Source organism: Trichechus manatus, unplaced genomic scaffold, assembly GCF_000243295.1.
Source record: "Trichechus manatus latirostris isolate Lorelei unplaced genomic scaffold, TriManLat1.0 scaffold00016, whole genome shotgun sequence".
In the NCBI taxonomy this organism is placed as follows: domain Eukaryota; kingdom Metazoa; phylum Chordata; class Mammalia; order Sirenia; family Trichechidae; genus Trichechus; species Trichechus manatus.
In genome coordinates, this window is record NW_004443952.1 from 15678705 (window position 1) to 15701639 (window position 22935).

Sequence of the window (22935 nt, forward strand, 5' to 3'; positions counted from 1 at the left end):
TCTGACAAAGCTGTAGAAAGATATCACACATGTGTTCACCCTGAGCCTCACCTTTCACCAATACCTGATCTACCGGTGGTGATATTTTGCATATTTGTATCGCCACCTCGCTCCATGGACTAGCAGTGACCTCTTTACTGCTGGAAGCAGAGTCATCAACGTCTTTATGACTCACCAGACTTCAGAACCAATTTAGAAAACTCATCCTTACAATTTTGTTTCTCTAGAACCACTCCTGGTACCAAATGTCTTAGCCTGGGTTCTCTAGAGAAGCAAAACCAGAAAAGTGTATAAATATATATATAGAGAGAGATTATATCAAGGGAACAGCTCACATGATTGTAGAAGCTAGAACGTCCCAAGTCCATGGATCAGGGTAGAGACCTCTCCCAAGTCACACAGCTGCAGAAGCTGGCAAGCCCAAGATTGGAAGGTCGGAGAGCAGGGCTCCCATTCACAGGCTGTGCAGATCGATGAATCCCAGGTTTGGCAGATAAGCTGACAGCACAAGTCCCAAGAATGGGAGATGAGGAAGCAGCCGCAGGATCCAGAGAGAGCAAAAAGCCAGAACGTCTGCTTATATACAGATGCGAGCCACACCCCCAAGGAGACTCCCTTTCATCTGACTGGCTACTCACAGTATATTCAATCATGGGAGTGATTAAAACACAGAGAATCATGGCCCAACCAAGTTGACACACAATCTTAACCATCACAACCTGTTAAAGCCAGAACCTGTGTTAAAGTGGAAACCTGTCAGAGAAGAAAAACTAAAATATTTTCCACTAAAATGAGTGATAGAAAAGTAGTAAGACTGCACCCTGTCAAAAGTGAAAAACTTGCGAGACCCGGAAGAAACAAGGCAGTACCATCAAGTTCCGGCTCTCACAGGTTTCACTGCAGTAAGCATTCTATGATATTAATAAGCTTTTCTCAGAATGAACTACATATGAAAAAACAAAAGAATATTAAAAGGATAAAAAGACCCTGAGACTAGCTTTAAAAGTTTTGTTTTTACCCCCTAGGAACAGTAATAGTGAAATTACATACAGCCAAGGCTCTACAGTTCCTTAAAGTAGTGCTAAAAAGGATAAAAATGGCATATGGCTGGGGGCACTCTTCTAAAGAAACTACTCTACGCAGCCATCCTCTGTTCTTTTCTCTGTCTTTTAAGGTCATGGTAACATGGTAGAAATTCTGGGACTCACACCATCTGTCTAGACAGCTCTATCACTGCTCATTTCTCTTGTTAAATAATCAGTACATTTCACACTTCCCAAATACTGGTACTATAAAGAGCAGTTAAGGCAGAATGAAAGAAGCTTTTTCTATCCAGAAATGTAGCGGTTGGAAATGAAACAGTGCTTTTGAGGTTTGTGCGTTTCAGATTACATCAGTGAGAAAAAACAAGTTCAAGCCTTAGAAGGAAAATTAAGAATAAAAGGATTCTAACATGGGATCTAGAAATTATCTTTCTTAGAAAAAAGTTGACACTCATTATTAGTTCTCTGAGAACAGATGTAGCAGTTTAATACTGAGATAATTAAAAAGGTTTATAATATGTAAATTTCTCATAAGACTAAAGAAGAGGAATCTTTTTTTTTTTTTTTTTTTTTTTACCACTAGTAGTATTAGTAGCAGCAGCAGCAGTGGTAGTATTAATAGCAGCTAATATCTATTGACCCAAGTCCTGGTATTTTCAATCACCTCATAGGTATGTGAAAGCTGGACCATGAACAAGGTAGATTGAAGAAGAACTGATGCATCTGAACTATGGTGTTGGCGATGGATACTGAATATTCCATGGACTGCCACAAGAACAAACAAATCTGTCTTGGAAGAAGTACAGCCAGAATGCTTCTTAGAAGCGAGGATGGTGAGACTTTGTCTCATGTACTTTGGACATGCTATCAGGAGGGACGAGTCCCCAGAGGAGGACATCATGCTTGGTAAAGTAGAGGGTCAGCAAAAAAGAGGAAGACCCTCAATGAGACTGACTGACACAATGGCTGCAACAATGGGCTCAAATATAGCAACGATTGTGAGGATGGCACATGACTGTGCTTCATTCTGTTGTACCTGGAGTTGCCATGCTTTGGAACCAGCTTGATGGCACCTAACAGCAACAATGATTATTAAGCACTCAAGACATGCTAGCCACTGTTCAAAGCCCTTTTGTGTGTAACTCATTTAATTGTTAAAACAAACCTATGTGGAAATTTCTATTATTATCCCCATTTTACAGAGAGGGGATTTAGGCACAGAGAGGTTAAGTAACTTGCCCAAGGTAATACAGGTAGTCCCCAGATTATGAACAAGTTCAGTTCCTAAGTCTGTCTTTAAGTCAAATTTGTACCTTAAATTGGAACAGTTAGGTATGGTTTGTATCTAATAATCCGTCAAATGTTTGTCTTAGTATATAGTAAATAGTGTACCTTTCTATGCATAAAAAAATTAAAGAAACAGTTCTAGATACACTAAAACATCTTTAACATAATAATACAATAATAATAATGTTTTGATATGCATCACAAAGCAGCACCAGTCTGTTATTACAAAACACTGTCTGTACCTTCTCCACAGTTGAAGAGATACCTACAGGGCAAACGTTATCCAAAATACTCAGAAGATTCTGTTCTATAAAACCTCTGAGACCAATTAAATACTTCATTGTAGACTCTGAACTAAAAAATCTACATTGTACCACTGGGTGGCATTTCTGCTAGGTTCTGAACACTCCTCAGCAGAGGCAGGGAGGGTTGGGGGCTTGGGTAGGACGGTGCTGGAGCCAGATGAATCATTCCCCTTATCACCTCCTCACCAAACTTGTCAAGCCCACGCACCAACTATGAGGCCCCTGCCTTGGGGTGGAAGAGAGAAAGTGTCACTCAGGATATGCTAAGAGTGAGCAGAGCCTGGGGCGCAAGGGTTGGGAAGAGGAAAGCTTCCAAGTGAGAAGCTTCTCCATGGACCGGAAACCATATGGACATATAGAGGTCAAGAATTTAAGCCACCAAATGGCCAAGAACTTCTACAACAGTGAAATCCCACATGCGTAAGGGAGGAGAAACAAACCCAGAGAGGTGCCGTGATGGCCCCAGGCTACAGAGCACTATGGGCCCGGCAGGATGGCGTATGCCCAGGGCGGCGCACTGACCTGCTAGGAGAACACGTAGAGCCACAGTGCCCGTAGAACGGCCGCCAGCCATCACCACCTGCAGGGCTGCCACGTGGAGCAGAGTAGCAGTGTTTGGGGCACGCAGATAGTGGGGTCCTTTCTGCTCAGAGGGAGGCGGGTGCATATGGGCTCTCTGCAGCTGGGTATACCATGTCACAGGGGCCCGCCTGCTGCCAGCGGCTGCCCAAGGACCCACTGTGGCACCTGCAGCCGTTGTGGGAGCCAGGGGGCCAACACAGAGTCAGTTTTTTCCTGAAGAGCTTTACAGAGGTGGGGGTGGGGTGGAGGGGTTGATACATAACTATGGGTTGTAAGTAAGTCATATGTTTGTAACCCAGGGACTGCCTGTATAGCTGGTAAACTGTGGAGCTGGCATTCAAACACAAGCAGACTGGCTCCATGCCTTAATTTCCATGCTATACTATCTTAGCATTTTAAAAAAAAAAAAAGCCTCTTAATTATACAGTAAATTTGGCATCTTTATCATATTTTGAATAAACAAACTGTAGATGAATGTCAAGAACACTCACTCCCATTCACTTAGGTATAAAGTGTTGAATTATATTCAATAATTTATTAATTTCTGAGTGTCTCACCATCAGAGCTTACCCAGCATGAAGGAGTTTGCTGTTATAAAGCAAAATAATTTCTTATAATAAATCAAAGTTTCAAGAATATGCTCTGGAATTGGAGTTAATCTGGGGATACTTTATGACTTTGAGGAAAAAGAGTAGGTTACTCTTAAACTTCTGGAACAAGTTTAACCTTACAAGACACCTCGTCTTCTAATAAGGATTCAGAGATCCCACAGGGTTGTGCCAATGTACCCAAGAGAACCCAGTCTGAGTTTACTATTCCTCCTCTGTGTTTTCAGACTACTCCCCATTGTCCCAGTGGCTCCAATTTATTCACTGACAGAAGCCCCAATCTGAGCAAATTGCTGAGGTGAATTTATGCCATTGGTCACATGACTATACTAACAATGGCAATAACAGCAGTAATGATGTTAGTAATCCTAACAGTAATAATATTAATGAAACAATAATAATAATCACCATTATTTTTGGTGAAGTTACTAAGCGGTAAGCACTATGCAAAGTGCTTCATACTGACAGGTATTTAGGGAGGCAGTATGGAACAGTGGTTAAAAGCATGAACTCTAATGACAGACTGCTGTACTCTGACTCCACTTAGTTGCTGTGTGACCTTGAACAAATTATTGAAATTCTTAGTGCTTCAGAGTATCTGCCTCCTAAAGTAGTTGTGAGGATAAAGTACATTAATATAAAATATTCAAAACAGTGCCTGACACATGGAAAGAGCCTGAAAAAAGGTTTGTGTACACACACACACCTTCGTCTTTAATCAACTCAACAACCTTATGAAACTGTAGTGCTACCTACATTTTCTAGATGAGATTAACATTCAGAAAAGCTAAACGCCACAAATTAGTTAGGGGTGGAACCAAAGTCTCCCTGGTCTGCCCGACTCCAAAGCCCATACTCTTCATGTTCTCGTTCTCTCTCCGGTTCTTTCTGTCCTCCTCTCCTTCTCTGTCCCTCTCCTTCTCCCACCCACCCCTCTTTCTGCTGAAATGAGGATGGGCCGACTGTATAATAAAAGAGAGCATAATCACTCCAATTTCATTTTTGTTTTTTCCCTAAGAGTTTGACTATACAGCATTAAAAAACAAAAAAAACACTAAATGTTAAAAATGCCAACCTAACATACAGCATATCATCAATTCTGAGAGACTTTCTATTTCATTTTTTCCATCTTGAATCAAGTGTTTTATAATTGGCAATGTTATTCCTTTCTTAGCACATAAAATGGTGTATCTTACAATCAATATCATCTTCCATTTGACAAAATATGGTAGCTGTTAAGCCCAATGAATATCATTGAAGGATTAAAACATTCCAGAATTTGAGCCCAGAATTCATAGGATCTGCCTCGTTCAATCCCAGTTTCCCCATTTAAGCTTCACTTCACCTTGACTATCTCTTTACCAACCTATCCATTCCCCTCTAATTATCAAGCCCCTACAGCTCTGACAACCAATCAGTTTTTTAGCTCAGGCTCTGGGCCTGGTTTTTGTATTCCTTGTCTTGGCTTTCTCTTTCTGATGACTTAAGGACCTCTAATCATAATCACAAACCCAGGGACACTCCTTCCTTACAGATGGTCACTACAGCTAGTTCTCACTTTATAGGCACAGCTGGACTGTATGGGTAAACTGAAGAAGTACTAGCTAAAAGTGGAGACTTGACAGAGCCCTTTTGTTTTTCACTTTCAGTTATTTCTATAGCCCCTTTTATAAGTACTTATCTGGTTCATACTTAAATTTTTTTCCTGTTTTGGCCTGAGTGCCTCCATTCCACATATGGTCAGTTTCTTCATAGAAGAAAAAAATGTCAAGTTTTACATCATCTTTTCCCTGGAAAGACAGTTCCAAGCTGTCTTCTACCTAGAAGGAAGATGAAAACTGTCACGGACTAAAACAAAGGAAACATATTTAAAAAAAAAAGATGGTTATGTTTTACACATATATTGATTCTAAGATACATATTTTTTCAAGTTGGAACACCTCTGAAATAGGGATGTATTTTACAATCAGTAGTAGCCATCATTTAATTTCTTTCTTAAATGCATACTAAATAATTTTGCATCTTACAACTGATGACAACTCAGGATAAATGATTTACGGTAGTTAAAAATTTTCACTCTGCAAAGAAAATAGAAACATACTGTTTCAGAGTCTTTTTCTTACTAAAGACAGAAAAGAACCAAAGAAGAATTACTCCCTTTATTAACCAACCAAGTTTATTATCAGGAAATAAGTTTCTTAACTCAATCACTAAGTACTTATGTAAATATGGCATTATATAAACCCACATATATATCATAAATCATTAAGTTATATATATGAAAAAAAGAAGGTATATAACAAAAGAATTCTGGGAGCATTTCCCTAAAGAAACTTAACCTACAAATAATTACATTCCCATTGGACTTGGTGCATTTGTCTGTTACAACACTAATCACATAATAATTATTTGTGTGTTTTCTCCCAGTTAGACAGTGAGCTCCTCAAGGGTAAGGACTATAATTTATGCACCTCTGTGTCCCAAGTGTAGACACAGTACCAGGCACAGAGTGAGTGTTCAGTAAATGTTTGCTGAGTGACAAAAGTTCTACTACTATGACCTCAGAAAAAGATTTTATTAATTTTTTTTAATAAACTAGAATGAATATTCATGACAGGGAAAATAATTTTCCAGTGACTAAACATACTTCTACTGGCTTTCTAGGATAACATCAGGCTGCGAAGGAGCAAACTTAAAGTAACATGATTGCAAGGGATCATGGAGTTAGGGCACAGGGCAATCAAAATGTCTAGAAGGAGATTTCACCTAGGCCATGATGACCTATTCCTATTTGATCTCTGAGAAAACTGCTAAGACCTAGAATAATCTTCCTTGAACAATACGAGATAAAGAAGGAATTCAAGTATTTGTCTGAAATAATTCTATATTTCTATCCCTTAGCAATCAGTGGAATATTTCATATCAAACGACATCCATGCCTAAATGAACATAAAAATAAATGACTCACGAGAAACAATATAACTTTAGGTAGGGGCCCTAGAACTCTTATCCTATTAACTGCATACTATATATATGGTTAATGATGTATTATTGCCTAATATAAGCATAATAAATTTATCTACAAGAGTCCAAGATTCTTCTTTCATCATTAACAGAAAGACTGATTTTCTAGCTTTCCCTAAATAGGAAAGGAGTTGCAAGTGTTAATAAGCTTTTGCTAAACTCATACTGGTCAATAGTGAGTGATAAAATGAAGTATGCAAAGCTCTTAACCATCTCTGAGTTGCTTAATATAAACTTTACTTTTGAGACATGTTACTTATGAAGTTAAGGCAAAGTTTTATTACTGACCTTCCCAAATTTGTGTTTGAGTGGCAGTCCTGCATCCTGAAATGCTATAATAATATCAGCTTTGTAATCTTGTATAAAAATCCCTAGGTCGACGTCTTTGCTATAAGGAATAATGCTGCACTGCCGATACCATCCTAAAAAAAGGAATAAATAAAAACAAATTTAAAATACCTTAAGTTTACAAAAAATTAGTCACTATAATGGATGACCTTTTAAACACAGATTTTATTTCATATGATTAGACTCAGGGTGCATTACCAAAACTATTTTTAAAAAAATTAAATCCCTCACTGAAAGACTATCTGTGATTGTAAGAGCGACCTATTGAACCAATTTTTTTATTTGTTTTTTTAATTTAATTTTTACTGGTCTGAGCATCCAGCTTCCTCAAAAACTTTGATGATATATTTTAATTTCTGCATAATGCATTAGCTTTAATAATATTAACTGGGCTATCTATTTAAAAAAAACTTAAGCTACTGCTGAGAATGTTTAACCATTAACCTCTAAAGAAGAGGCTGTTTTTAAGATATGCTAAAAAATATAATTTAATTCTTTAGCTTAACCAATATCCCTTTCCTGAGCAGTAATTTTTAGAACTTAACAGTTCTGAATAGTTCGTGTCTGCTGGGTCATATGAAAAAGAAAAGCCATAGTAGCCTTAATTTTTTAATGCACTGTCAAAAGACATTTCTAGGCATTTACTCTAGGGTTGCTATGAGTCGGAATTGACTCAATGGCAGTGGGTATACTATGTATCTACTTCTCAATTAGGTGATACAGCATTGCTCTACAAAAATAAAATTCATACCATAATTCTACTACTAAAGGCTCCTGGGTCTCTCCTATTATCCTTTCAATTCTTCCATCCAAATAATTTACAAAGTAAATAAATGGAGGGAGTGAAACTATTCTGTACAATACTATAATGGTGGACACATGACATTATGGATTTGTCAAAACCCACAATCTGTACAACACACAGAGTAAATCCTAATGAAGCAATGGACTTTATTAATAATAATATAGCAATATTGGTTCATAAATTTTAACAAATGTCTCCACCCCCAACACACAAAACAAAAACAAAAAAAACAGTGTGTAGGGGGGAGAAGGGATATGTGAGAACTCTGTACTTTCTGCACAATTTTTCTGTAAGTGTTAAGCCTGCTTTAAAAAATAAAGTCTACTAAAGAAAAGTAAATAAATGCCTACAGCTAGCTTTATAGACGCTGCTATAGAGCAATACTGTTTGGAATTCTAAATACTTAATTTCATTTTAAAATAGTAATAGGTCTTAAAAAGGCCTAGGATGGGGTCCCACCTCTAGTTTGAGAAAAAACTACAGATAAGCAGTTCTTGATTTTTTTGAAGCAATCCACGTCTACTAAACACTCATGAACTATTAAAAATGGAAAGAACCTTAAGTATCATCTAATACAAATACAACCCCCTTATTTCATAAATGACCCTCTACGTCAAGAAAATCATGGGAATAAGAACTCAAAACATGACAAATGATTAAGATTTTGATGATATATTCCATAAACAATCCTTTTTCTAAAAAGTTAAATCTTGACATGTACATTACATAAATGTGTAAGATGTACTCTTTTTTTGGCTTACTCTAGCTGCAGGCTGCTTGACAGGAAGAATCACGTGAATTCTCCCCATTGCCTAAAAGATTGAACGGCAATATATCTCAGTTTATACCTGCTATACCAACACAATTACTAATGGTACTCCCTTTCACTCTCAAGTGTCCTGAGAGATACTATATGGCCACCCTACAAAAGCAGGAGCAGGGTTAACTTTCATACAAACACAGTTATAATCAAGAAAGAACAAATACAGTTATAATCAAGAGAAAACAAACACAGAACAAAATTTAAGATTCTAAATTCCAAAAAAGTTTGATTTAATGGTGCACTGAGTGAGGACCAAGAATTCTCAGATTTCCTTTCAATAGCAACTTGTCTAAGGACTCAAGAAAAGGCTGTATTTCCCCATCTCAGAATTAACAGACTGTGGTAAGGCAGGAATGGCCAGTCAATGATGTTATCAGGTTTGCAGAAGACCTCATGACACTCCCCTCAATCTTCCTCTCATCAGAAACTTTTAGTGCAGTGCATGCAACTTGAATGGAGTGTAAGTAAACAAACGGAACGGAGTTGTTGTTTAAAGGCAATTACCTTTGGGACAGAATAGAACGCTAATGTAAGGATTACCTGATAATCAACTATAGTTTATATGGTCTAAGTTTTATACACATTACTTATAATTTTTGGTAAACACAAACATGACCTTCCTAACTTGGCTTTATGTTCCTGAAAAGAATTTTTTTAAAGAATCAATAAATCCTTGTTCCATGCACTTTCATTCTGTCTACAAAATAACACTTCGAGTATCACCAACATTTTCTCATTTCAAGCAGTTATCCCTAAAGTCAAAGAGACAAAAAGACAAATGTAAAGTAACAAGAATTTTACCAAGACAAGTGCCACTGCTCAGCCAGAATCGTACTCCCAATTTCTTTAATGTTTTGGCTGCCAGTTGCAACAATTCCTTTGCACTCTTCCGAAAGGCCATAGCTTCCACAGTGTTATCATCAAGGTATTGCTACAAATATAATAGTCAGCTATTACAGCAGTATGTAAATTGCTAGAAGAATTTCTGTAACATCTAAATTTGAAAATTAACCCCTTGTTATTATCTTTTTTCTCTTACAAAAATCAAGTTTTATAGTTCCTTGTTAGTCACAAGTTAAAAAACAAAACAAAACAATATAAGGTAGATTCTAGGAGAGAAAGTTACAGGAAAAGGAGTATAACCAGGATTCTCAACGAATGAGATTTATACCTTTATCAGCTCCCTCCTCCATGTCACGATTTAGTAGAATGGGAAGTTAGGGGGATAGAAGGTAATTTATTAGAGTTAAAAGTACAGCTGTAGCAAAATGCACTCAATGACATTTTCATCATTCACTGATGATATATTAGTGGATTTTTTAAAGACTGTAAAGTATAGTAGAAAAAGCATAGGATTTTGAATCAGAGTATCTGTGTTTGACCCTAGCTCAACTTTTTAGCTATGTGACCCTGGCACATCACTCCAAAAGAATACAAGCTCTATGAGAAAGGTAACTTTGTTTGATTTATCACTATTATCTCCAGTGCCTAGAACAGGGCCTGAGTATCTGTTGCATCAATGAGAAAACAAAAGAATAAACAAACAAACCTTTCTGAGATTTACTCATTTGTAATTTAAGGAAAATAATTACACTTTGCAGGACTACTGTGAAGACTTAATGAAATAATGGATGAGAGAAAAAGGCTTTGCAAATTTTGAAGTTCTATACGAATATTATCATTTAGTCTTCTTGCTGTTCTGACTGTCTTCATTTTAGAATGCTCTGGAACTGAGGAAAGTAATATAAATTCTGCAGTGATATTTCGTGTCTTAGTCATCTAGTGCTGCTATAACAGAAATATCATAAGTGGATGGTTTTAACAAAGAGAAATTTATTCTCTCACAGTCTAGTAGGCTACAAGTGCAAATTCAGGGTGCCAGGGGAAGGCTTCCTCTCTCTGTCGGCTCTGGAGGAAGGTCCTTGTCATCAGTCTTCCCCTGGTCTGGAAGCATCTCAGCACAGGAACCTCAGGTCCAAAGGACGTGCTCTATTCCTGGTGCTGCTTTCTTGGTGGTATGAGGTCCCCAAGTCTCTCTGCTCGCTTCTCTCTTTTATATCTCAACGGAGACTGGCTTAAGACACTATTTAATCTTGTAGACCTCATCAATATAACTGCCGCTAATCCATCTTATTACATCATAGTGATAGCATTTACAACACATAGGGAAATCACATCAGATGATAAAATGGTAGATAATCATAAAATATTGGGAATCCTGGCCCAGCCAAACTGATACATTTTTGGGGGGACACAATTCAATCTATGACACCTCGTTATCTATGGGACAAAGTATAAATTTCTTGGCATGGCAGACAAGACATTTATGTTCCAGTCTTTGACTACAAGTCCAGCTTCATCTCCTCCCTGCTCACACTTCATATTCCAGCAATAACTTGTAACTCCCTGAGCATACTGAAAGTTTTCAAGCCTCTGTGCCTTTATACATGCTGTTTCCTTTTCCTGGAATGCCCTTGGCTAACAAAATCTTTCTGGTTTTCAGCTACACCCTCTGGGAAATATTTCCTGATTTTCCCAGGAAGACAAAGGTATTTCTTCTCCCAGTGCACAAATTCAGTTCCACATTTTAGAGCAATGAATTATGTTTGGTGCTAGATATACAAAGACAAATGAAATAATCTGTTCCCTTAATGAGTCTACAATAGTTGCCCCTTATACATACTTTTACTTTAATTCTTATATTTAATTCTAATTGTTTATTTACATTTCCTCCACTAGACTTAAAGATGGTTACTTGGGGTCAGATACTGAATCTCACTATCACTATATAGATCTAGAATGCTGCCTGGCACATAACATGCAAACAATACTAAATGAATACATGATAGACTAAACCACTCTCATGCCTACAATAACCTAAAATATCCTGTCATTCTTTATAATACAACAGGTGGGAATATAGTTTCTAGAAGGATCTTAAGCAAAAATGTCCTAGCAAGAATGTGGGATTCAGGAAGATAATCTGCCTTCTACGAAATGTACAAATTATATGGGATCTCTTCAAAATGAAAACATCTCTTTCCACAGAGCCATAATGTCTCTTAAACATATGACTGGAATGAGAGATACATGTTCTTATGCTTTGGCTAGCATTGTGCTGTAGTGGGAAAAGCCTAGAGCTAGGTGCTCGGAGAACCAGAATTAAGTCTATGCTCAGTCACTAATGGTGTGTACCTAACATCGTGGAGCCTCAATTTTCTTATCTGTTAAAGGCGAATACTTGCTTTACTCCACAGAATGACAAAAAAGATCAAATTAAATAACAGATATGAACACTTTGTGCTTTACAAAAACATCAGTTCTCACTGGTCTGTCCTTTTGAGCCTGCCCCCTGCATGGCATACTCCCACTCCGGCATACCTTTCCTACCATGAATCTCCCAGAAATTCCTTAGAACTGACCATTATATGCGTTAAGGTCTATACATGTATATACCTATGCACCTCATATATCTGTTACAGATTTTAAAATAATAGTATAGACACTTTTATTCATTTAAAAAGATATTATATAGATTTTTGAATTACAATGTCTCTAAGAAAAGACAAAATTCTAATTTAAATATCATCTCCATTTAATTTTTCCTGCTCAATCAAGAAATGGGGACACAAAACCCAAGAAGAACCCTAGAATCCAAAAGGACAAACTTTCCCCCAAAATGATACAGAATAAGATGACAGAAGGTACCCACTCATTTTATAGATGAGAAAACTGAGGCTCATAAGTTTGCTTGAGGTCTCAGAGCAAATTAGTGAAGGAGGACAAAAATATGGCTACCTAGATCTTCCTAGGCCAGGTGTTCAAATACTTCCACCTTGTTGTTGTTAGATGCCACTGAGTCGGTTCCAACTCATAGCGATCCCGTGTATAACAGAACGAAACACTGCCTGGTCCTGCACCATCCTCACAATTCTTGCTATGTTTGAGCCCACTGTTGCAGCCACTGCATCAATTCATCTTGTTGAGGGTCTTCCTCTTTTCCACTGACCCTCTACTTCACCAAGAATGATGTCCTTCTCCAGGGACTGGTCCTTCCTGATAACACATCCGAAGTATGTGACACAGAAGGTCTCACCATGCTTGCTTCTAAGGAACATTCTGGTTGTACTTCTTCCAAGACAGATTTGTTCGCTCTTCTGGCAGTCCATGGTATAGTCAATATTCCTCACCAACACCATAATTCAAAAGCATCAATTATCCTTCGGTCTTCCTTATTCATTGTCCAGCTTTCGCATGTGTATGAGGCGACTGAAAACACCACGGGTTGGGTCAGGCGTACCTTAGTCCTCAAAGTGACATCTTCACTTTTCAACACTTTAAAGAGGTCTTTTGCTGCAGAGTTGCCCAATGCAGTACAGTTTGATTTCTTGATTGCTGCTTTCATGGGTGTTGATCATGGATCCAAGTAAAACGAAATCCTAGACAACTTCAATCTTTTCCCCGTTTATCATGATATTGCTTACTGGTCCAGTTGTGACGATTTTTGTCTTATGTTGAGGTGTAATCCATACTGAAGCCCGCAGTCTTTGATCTTCATCAGTAAGTGCTTCAAGTCCTCTTCCCTTTCAGCAAGCAAGGTTGTGTCATCTGCATAATGCAGGATGTTAATGAGTCTTTCTCCAATCCTGAAGCCGCGTTCTTCATATAGTCCAGCTGCCATGGTTTGAATTATGTCTCCCAAAAAATGTGCGTATCAATTTGCCTGGGCCATGATTCCCAGTATTGTGTGGCTGTTCCTCCATTTCGTGATTGTAATTTTCTGTTAAAGAGGGTCAGGGTGGGATTGTATAACACCCTTACTAAGGTCACATCCCTGATCCAATGTAAAGGGAGTTTCCCTGGGGTGTGGCCTGCACCACCTTTTATCTTTCAAGAGATAAAAGGAAAGGGCAGCAAGCAGAGAACTGGAGACCTCATACCACCAAGAAAGCAGCGCTGGGAGCGGAGCATGTCCTTTGGAACTGAGGTTCCTGCGCTGAGATGCTCCCAGACCAAGGGAAGACTGATGACAAGGACTTCCTCCAGAGCTGAGAGAGAGAGAGGAAGCCTTCCCCTGGAGCCTGAATTTGGACTTCTAGCCTACTGGACTGTGAGAGAATAAACTTCTCTTTGTTGAAGCCATCCACTTGTAGTATTTCTGTTATAGCAGAAGGAGATGACTAAGACACCAGCTTCTCAGATTATTTTCTCAGAATACAGATCAAGTAAGTAGGTAAAAGCATACAACCTTGACACACACCTTTCTTGATTTTAAACCATGCAGTCTCCCCTTGTTCTGCTCGAATGACTGCCTCTTGGTCTATGTACAGGATCTTCATGAGCACAGTTAAGTGTTCTGGAGTTCTCATTCTTCACAATGTTATCTATAATTTGTTATAATCCACATAGTCGAATGCCTTTGCATAGTCAATAAAACACAGGTAAACATCTTTCTAGTATTCTAGTATTTTCATATTACCCTCTGGCTTTTTACTGAAATTCAACAGGCTAGAGCTTATTAATTATCTTTTAGATGGTTATTCCTAAAACAAAATCAAGTTCAGGAAAATATATGTATTATCCTAGTTTTGAACTTCAAGAATTAAAAGAAAACATAGAATGTCAGGAAAGCATTTCCTTTTTCTCCCCCTTCTCCTCCCCCTCCCTTCCTGAACTGTTCAGTACTAAAGCCATTAGGTGGGACAGAGCAAGAGAGGCTTCCTGTAGAGGGGTGATCAGGTATGAGGTGTCAGAGCCTGAGCAGGTGAGGAGGGTGTCCATGTGGAGGGGGTGCCCAGTACAGGGTGTCAGAGCCCAAAGAGGGTGAGAAGGCTGTCTATACACTGGGGCAGCCTGGTGGGAGACTATCAATGCCTAAACCAGGTGAGAAAAGTATCCACATGGGGGAGGGGAAAGTAGCAGTGACAGGAGATTGGTTACATACAGGGAGATTGAACAAATAAGTAAATATATTAAAGATAATGGAAGTCAGGTTCTCACTGGAGGAGAAGAGAGTCACAAAATATGGAAAGGCAGAAACTAAAATAAATCCTATGGTGTTTAATTTGAACTGGAGATGTTGATGTGAATTCATGGACTTAATATTATATGTGAGTATTATGTGTACACACACACACACACAATCCCTGACCAGGCCTGTGTGCAGCAATACTCAAATAGCAATGAACATGCCTGGCATCCAGACCTTGGTTTCTAAAAGAAGCCAGGACTTGGAGAAACAGCTGATTCCAGGGATAGGGCAGGGAATTAGAAGATGAACACAGAACATGCTGTTGTGGCAAAAAGCAAGAACGTCCTCAAAGAATGATGAAGGCTTGTAAAAAAGACACAGAAGTCACCAAGAAAGGGCTCCCATTGGCCAAATATGGTACGATTTCAAGATCAAAATAAATGATAAAAGTAACGGACTATAATTCACTGAATAAAATGAGAAACCACAAGTTCGTAGTTAACAAATAAATATATAAATTGAAAGTCTGATGAAGAGATATTTACATACTATCAAAGTACATTCACACAAAATACTTATTAACTAGAAAGAGAAAAACAGTAACTTCACAGTGGTGAAGACATCACTTTAATCAAGTGATCAATAAGGATATCAACAGTAATGAGATCAAAAAGGAAAAAAAAAAAATCAAGCACCACCTGATAGGTTGTAATGAGAAGATCACAGCATTATTCTTCTGTGTTTTTCCCACTAAAGGTGTATAACCTGAATCTAACATGAAGAAAAACCAGACAAACCAAAATGAGGGACATTCTACAAAATATCTGGCCTATAATCTTCAAGAGCATGAGTCATGCAAGTAAAAAAGTAAAATAACATGACTAAGAAATTGTTCCAGACCAAAGAAGACCAAAGACACAGGAAAATTAAATATAATATGTGATTCTGAACTGAATCCTTTTATTATAAAGGTCATTATTGGGGCAATTAGAAAAATGTGAATGAGGTCAGATGGTAATAATATATGTTAATTCCTAACTTTTGTATTCCTGATTCATGTAGGAAAATGTCCTTGTTTTTAGGAAATACTAAGTTTTTTTTTTTTTTCCCTAAAGTAAGAATTTATTGTAAAGACCAGAAGGGCTATTCATTCAACCTTTGTCAGGAATGCAGATCTATTTTTTGTCTTTCTCTTCTCTTCTGTCTCTCTCTATTCTCACACATACACACACACACATTTACAAAATACTAAATTGTTTGAGGGAATGGTTTGGGTCACCCCACCAAACAAAGAACCATGACCAGCAGAGGTATTACTGAGGGCAAAGGGAATATGAAATGGGTAGTGGAAGAAGTTCAGGGGAAAAAAGTTATTTGTAATATAATTACAACCTTTCTGTAAGTTTGACATTGCTTCAAAAAATACTATTAAAAAAGAGAAGAAAGTTAGGAAGCTGCTATATGGGATTTACTGGATTAGTGCATTGCTTCTGTTTCACAGCAGGCATTGTATTTAACACTGCTTGGCGCCATCAAGTGTTTAAAGTTATGCATGTCCACTTTAACTTGATAACTGACCTAGTATTTTCAATCACAGTTTTAACATAAGAAATTATAAAGAATGAAATATTTAAGAGGATAAAGATGCAAAAGATTATCAATGCCATTAGACATTCTGTATCAGTAACACCAGTATACTCGCAGGGGAGAAAAAATAGGAATCACAAGTTTGTCTTGCAGGAAGTTAAGGATTCAGAATAACATGATGATAAATACAAAGTTCTACCTGATCTGTTATGAATAGACACCTCCAGACAGTATTGTAGTTCATTTGATGGTACTTTCAACATCAAAACTATGAGGTTATGATAAACTAATAAGCTTGCTGAACATCTGTCATCCATATTCTGTATTCAAATGCTGACTGCTTGACCTTTAAATTTTAAATTTCAAAAACAAAAGTGAAAATGTTGCTGTTGTTAGGTGCCATCCAGTCGGTTCCAACTCATAATGACCCTATGAACAACAGAATGACACACTGCCTGGTCCTGCGCCATCCTCACAATCACTGTTACACTCGAGACTATTGCTGCGGCCACTGTGTCAATCCATCTTGTTGAGGGTCTTCCTCTTTTTTGCTGACCCTCTACTTTACCAAGCATGATGTCCTTCTCCAGGGACTGGTCCCTCCTGATAATATGTCCAAAGTACATGAAACAAAGTCTCCACATCCTTGCTTCTAAGGAGCATTCTGGCTGTACTTCTTCCATGACAGATTTGTTCATTCTTTTGGCAGTCCATGGTATATTAATATTCTTTGCCTATACCATAATTCAAAAGTATCAATTCTTCTGTGGTCTTCCTTATTCATTGTCCAGCTTTCCAATGCATATGAGGCGACTGAAAATACCATGGCTTGGGGTCAGGTGCACCTTAGTCTTCAAAGTGACATCTTCGCTTTTCAACACTTTTAAAGAGATCTTTTGTAGCAGATTTGCCCGATGCAATACGTTGTTTGATTTCTTGATTGCTGCTTCCATGGGTGTTGACTATGGATCCAATTAAAATGAAAATGTTTTTTAATTAATTTATTTATTTTTATTGTACTTCAGGTGAAGGTTTACAGAACAGTTTCTCATTAAACAGCAGTACACATACTGTTTTATGACATTGCTTAACAATCCCACAACATGTCAACCCTCTCCCTTCTTGATCTTGTAAAATGAAATTCTTGACAACTTCTCCTTTTATCACGATGTTGCTTATTGGTCCAGTTGTGAGGATTTTTGTTTTCTATTTGTTGAGACGTAATCCATACTGAAGGCTGCAGTCTTTGATTTTCATCAGTAAGTGCTTCAAACCCTTTGTTTTCAGCAAGCAAGGTTTTCATCTGCATGTCACAAATTGTTAATGATTCTTCCTCCAATCCTGATGCTGCATTCTTCTTCATATAGTCCAGCTTCTCAGATCATTTGCTCAGCAAACAGACTGAATAAGTATAAGGAAAGGATACAAACCTGACACATACCTTTCCTGATTTTAAACCATGCAGGTTCTGTTTGAACAACTGCTTCTTGGTCTATGTACAGGTTCCTCATGAGCACATTTAAGTGTTCTGGAATTCCCATTCTTCTCAATGTTATCCATAATTTGTTATGATCAACACAGTCGAGTGCCTCTGCACAGTCAATAAAACACAAGTAAACATCTTTCTGGTATTCTCTGTTTTCAGTCAAGATCCACCTGACATCAGAAACGATATCCCTCATTCCACATCTTCTTCTGAATCTGGCTTGAATTTCTGGCAGTTCCCTGTTGATATACTGCTACAAATGTTTCTGAATTATCTTCAGCAAAATTTTGCTTGCATGTCATATTAATGATATTGTTCGATAATTCCTGCATTCAAAGAAAGGATCACCTTTCTTTGGAATGGGCAAAAATATGGATCTCTTCTAGTCAGTTGGCCAGGTACCTATCTTCCAAATTTCTTGACATGGATGAATGAGCACTTCCAGTGTTGCATCCTTTTGCTGAAATATCTCAACTGCTGTTCTGTCAATTCCTGGAGCCTTGTTTTTCACTAATGCCTTCAGTGCAGCTTGGACTTCTTCCTTCAGTACCATCGGTTCTTGATCATATACTACTTCCTGAAATGGTTGGACGTTGACCAATTCTTTTTGGTACAGTGACTCTGTGTATTCCTTCCATCTGCTTTTGATGCTTCCTGTGTAGTTCAATATTTTCCCCATACCTGTAGTATACTCATTTCTGTCGAGCTGATTCCAACTCAAAACGACCCTATAGGACACAGTAGAACTACCCCATAGGATTTCCAAGGAGAGGCTAGTGGATTCAAACTGTCGACTTTTGGTTAGCAGCCTGAGTTCTTAACCACTGTGCAACCAGCCCTCCTTTTACCCATAGAATCCTTCAATATTACAAATCAAGGCTTGAATTTTTCTTCAATTCTTTCAGCTTGAGAAATGCTGAGCGCGTCCTTCCCTTTCGGTTTTCTAACTTCAGGTCTTCGCACATCTCATTATAATACTTTGTCTTCTAGAGCCATCCTTCAAAATCTTCTGTTCAGCTCTTTTGCTTCATCTTTTCTTCCATTTGCTTTAGCTACTCTATGTTCAAGAGCAAGTTTCAGAGTCTTTTCTGACATTCATTTTGGTCTTCTCCTTCTTTCCTGTCTTTTTAATGACCTTTTTTTTTTTTTTATGTCTGATGTCCTTGATGTCATCCCACAACTTGTCTGATTTTCGGTCATTAGTGTTCAATACGTCAAAACTTTTCTTGAGATGGTCTCTAAAGTTAGGTGGGATATACTCAAGGTCATACTTTAGCTCTCATGGACTTGTTTTAATTTTCTTCAGCTTCAACTTGAACTTTCATATAAGCAATTGATGGTCTGTTCCACAGCTGGCCCCTGGCCTTGTTCTGACTGATGGTATTGACTTTCTCCATCGTTTCTTTCCACACATGTAGTCAATCTGATTCCTATGTATTCCATCTGGCAAGGTCCACGTGTATAGTCATGTGGTTGTTGACAAAAGGTATATGCAATGAGTAAGTTGTTTTTCTTGCAAATAGTGAAAATAACGGAATTAAAATACATGACATATCCTCCTGATTTGTCAATATTTTGCAACATTTTGCATTTTATACTGCCTTCTCAGAAAGACCAACAAAACAAGTCTGCGCAAATACTTGCTAAATAATGGAGCAGCCTTAGTAAATGTCCTTTAAAAAAAAAATTGATTCAGATGAGCACCTTATTCTCCATGCATTTATCCTTTTCTTTGTGCCAGGTACTGTGCTAAATATTGGGGCTACAGAGGCGAATAAACTAAGATGCCTGTCATCAAGAAGTTCACATTACCTACTACGGGGGAAAGGTAGGCATTTACAATTCACTGATAATTGCTATGATGAAAGCGACAATCAGAACAAACTCCTTCAAGGCAGGAAGAGTGAGTGGTTGAGTTCAAGCACCAAACTCCACCTCTTCTGCTTTCTGTCACCATGTGGTGAGAATATGTTGGATAGCACTTGCCTACCAGAGTAGGCCCTTCCACACATGCTGTTCTCCAGCTTCTCATTCATAAGGGTGACTGGATAGGTTTCACAGCCCCACAAGTATAGATAGCAGGGAGTAGAGCTAAAAAGACCCACTAGGGTTGTCAGGCATAGGCCCTGGATGCCAGCACAATTTACCACAGAGACCTTGCATTTGTGGATCTTGGGCACTTGGCCAAGAGATCATAAAGCTGTTACTTCATTTTCCATTTTGTTCCTGACCTTGTGTATATATCTTCCTTGACAGGGGACTCCAGTAAATAAAGGGCAAGTGGAAAATTTAGAGTACCAAACTCTACTGTAAATTTGCCTGTTTTTACTGTGTCGGTTTCTTGTCATCTCTTAGAGCTGAACATTCATGGCTTCAAAATGATCTTTATATCCCCAGTGTCAGCAGAGTTCCTGTGAAACAGGTTTTCAATAAATGTTCATTAAATTGAAAGCTAGGGCAGTGAGATAAAGTTCAAAAGCGCTTGGTCTTTGTGTAGCATTTATCTTCAAAAACCTTCATAAACACAAAGAATTCATATTTAGTGTCAACTCTCGGAGAAAAACTATATTTTCCCATGAAGACTTTTCTAAATCTACATGGTCCATGGCTTCATCCTACTTGGATTGCTTCAAGAACAGAATAAACCAACTTTTATAAAGTTTATGGGCTATCCTAACTGAAGACAGAGACTAGACTATCAAAGTCTCGGTTCTTTCCACGATTCTAAAATACCTTATTAACGAGAAACATATGAAACACCCCACACTGACAAGAACTCAAATAAAGCAAAGTCTCCATAAATGTCAAATCATTCAGTCAGGAAAGAAATACTTTCATAGGTCAATGTTTAATTCACATTTTAAAAAATAAGACAAAACAATCTAGGAAAAAACAGATAAACTGAAAAAGATGTGTTCTTATCTATTTGCCACGAGTCTCTTCATCTCCCCTCCAGAAATACTAAATATAAACACAATATTTCCTTTACTTAAAAAAGTTCATTATTTGGTTACAACTAACCTGAAAGAATGCTCGAGCTTCTTTATACCTACACTCAATAAACCTGGAGTGTGGTATTTCTTCTAGAAAGTGTACTAGATCTTTTGGAATGTGAACTTCTAGTCCATCAATGGTAACTTGTTGTAAGTCTGGCCTGAAAACAAAAGTTAAGATTTATTATAAGAATTTAACCTAGAATACTGGTGCCTCTTTAAAATGTCAAGTATCAGCAAAAAAGCTAAACATGAAGCATATTTTCTTCAACTACCTCAGATGTCAGTCAGCGACTTTAATAAGACCTTGATAATCACACGTCAAACAGCAAGTTTGAGTTCTAAGCATTTTGGCTAATGTATTTTGAAACACTTTTTTACTGACTTATATACACCTTGATATTCTAGGCAGAAAAGGAAGTAGGGAAGTTAAGTGACATAATTTTAAACTGCCAATTTACTTTTAGAGAAGTAAACGTTCTTAACAGTTAAGATACGTGAGTAGATTACAATAGCCTGACAGACAGTCTCATTAATGGGCAAAATGCTAACCTGAGAATCAGTCACACATTTTGAATCCCATATTCTATAAATATTCCTTTAGAGTTTCCCGTTCCTCTTTATATAAAACTGTATAATACAGAGATGTCCTTTTCTTCCCTAGGGAACACATTTATACTTAATAAATATTTACTGACGGACAATTTTGAACTTTACTGAATTATTAAACTTTGAAATAAATTTTCAAAGCTTTAAAATTTTTAAAGATAATGTCTTCCTAAAGACATATAGAGTATGCATGTAAGTGGTTAGAGATTAGAGACTATTAAGATTCTGACTAAAATAATTAATAAAAGGAGTCAAAATTAACAACAAAGTATCTTTCACTCCTCCTTTTTTGGCCATTTTATTCCTAATACCTGGGTTGGATCAGAAAAGGTTTGACTGCACATAACACAAAAAACGTAGAAGGCCCCAATTCTGAATACTTTTTGAGTCGTTTCTCAATTAAGTGACTTTTTCCCCCATTTCGTTCTCAACTTGTATACTGCCTGATAAGAGTTCTTAGGTCCTTCCTTCCTGGTAAAGGATGGAACTGGGTGTGTGGAGGGGGTGGTGAAGGAAGGAAGATCAAGCCCAGTGCCTCTTTGCCTTCTACCTAGTATTTATATATTCATTGGTAAATCTCTGGATTCAAATAAGTGACAGTTAAGTATTAATAAGAAGATAAGAATAAACATACTTTAATACTGCTCAAGTATAACATATAAGCAATGTCTCTCTAGAAGTTGCCAACGAGTTTTCAATATAAAAATTCTTACAAGTATGGTAAATCTTAAGGCAGAAGGGAAATGTTTACTGCTACCTTGATACTGCGTTCTGGTATTTAAAGCAGATCGTTGTATCATATTAGTGACTTCAAAAAGGGAACAGAAAGTACAACTAAGTTAGAAACTTCATACTCCATGTCTAAGTTCAAGAATGTCTTTTCTTTCCGCTAAAAAACAGATTGGCACATAAAATAAACAATATCACCCGTGAGTGCTGTGTTCCTTTAAAAAAACATCTATATGAGACCAAATTGTCAATATTTTCCCAAAAGCAAAGATGAGAAGGTAAGGGGGGGCGGGGGGGACAGGAAAACTAGATTAATGGAAACAGAACTACCAAAACAGAATAAGAATGATGACAAATTGTGAAAAATGTAACCAATATCATTCAACAAGTTGTATAAAAATTATTAAATGGGAACCTAATTTGCTGTGGAAACTTTCAACGAAAGCACAATAAAATATTATAAATAAAAGAATGTCTTTTTCATCCTATAATTGTTAATATCATAAACTATAGCTAATCCAATCTTAGATGAGTCCTTTAAAATAACTTTCTCAAGAGAAATATTTTTATTATTAAGAGATAGCTATGTATGTATTTTTGCAAATATTTAGTTTTTTTAAAATATATACAGGAAAGTGTATAAAAAAATAAAGGTACAGAATAATAAAGTGAACATCCACGGATCAACCACAGAAACTGAATTTTGCCAACCTCCCTGAAACTGTCTTACCTAAT

At 37.4% G+C, this 22935-nt stretch overlaps 1 protein-coding gene across 9 annotated transcripts in view; it reads right to left on the reverse strand.

Annotated features, from left to right (window-relative positions):
- The window catches only part of FKTN (fukutin), a 73941-nt gene that overhangs the window by 26267 nt on the left and 24739 nt on the right, over positions 1–22935 (reverse strand). For all 9 annotated transcript variants that reach the window (XM_023727428.1, XM_023727425.1, XM_023727422.1 and 6 more), the window contains 4 exons: positions 20891–21023; positions 9627–9756; positions 7138–7271; positions 5518–5645 (listed from right to left, as the gene is read on the reverse strand). In XM_023727428.1, coding sequence (XP_023583196.1) covers positions 5518–5645; positions 7138–7271; positions 9627–9756; positions 20891–21023 — 525 coding nt within the window. The remainder of the gene's footprint in view (positions 1–5517; positions 5646–7137; positions 7272–9626; positions 9757–20890; positions 21024–22935) is intronic.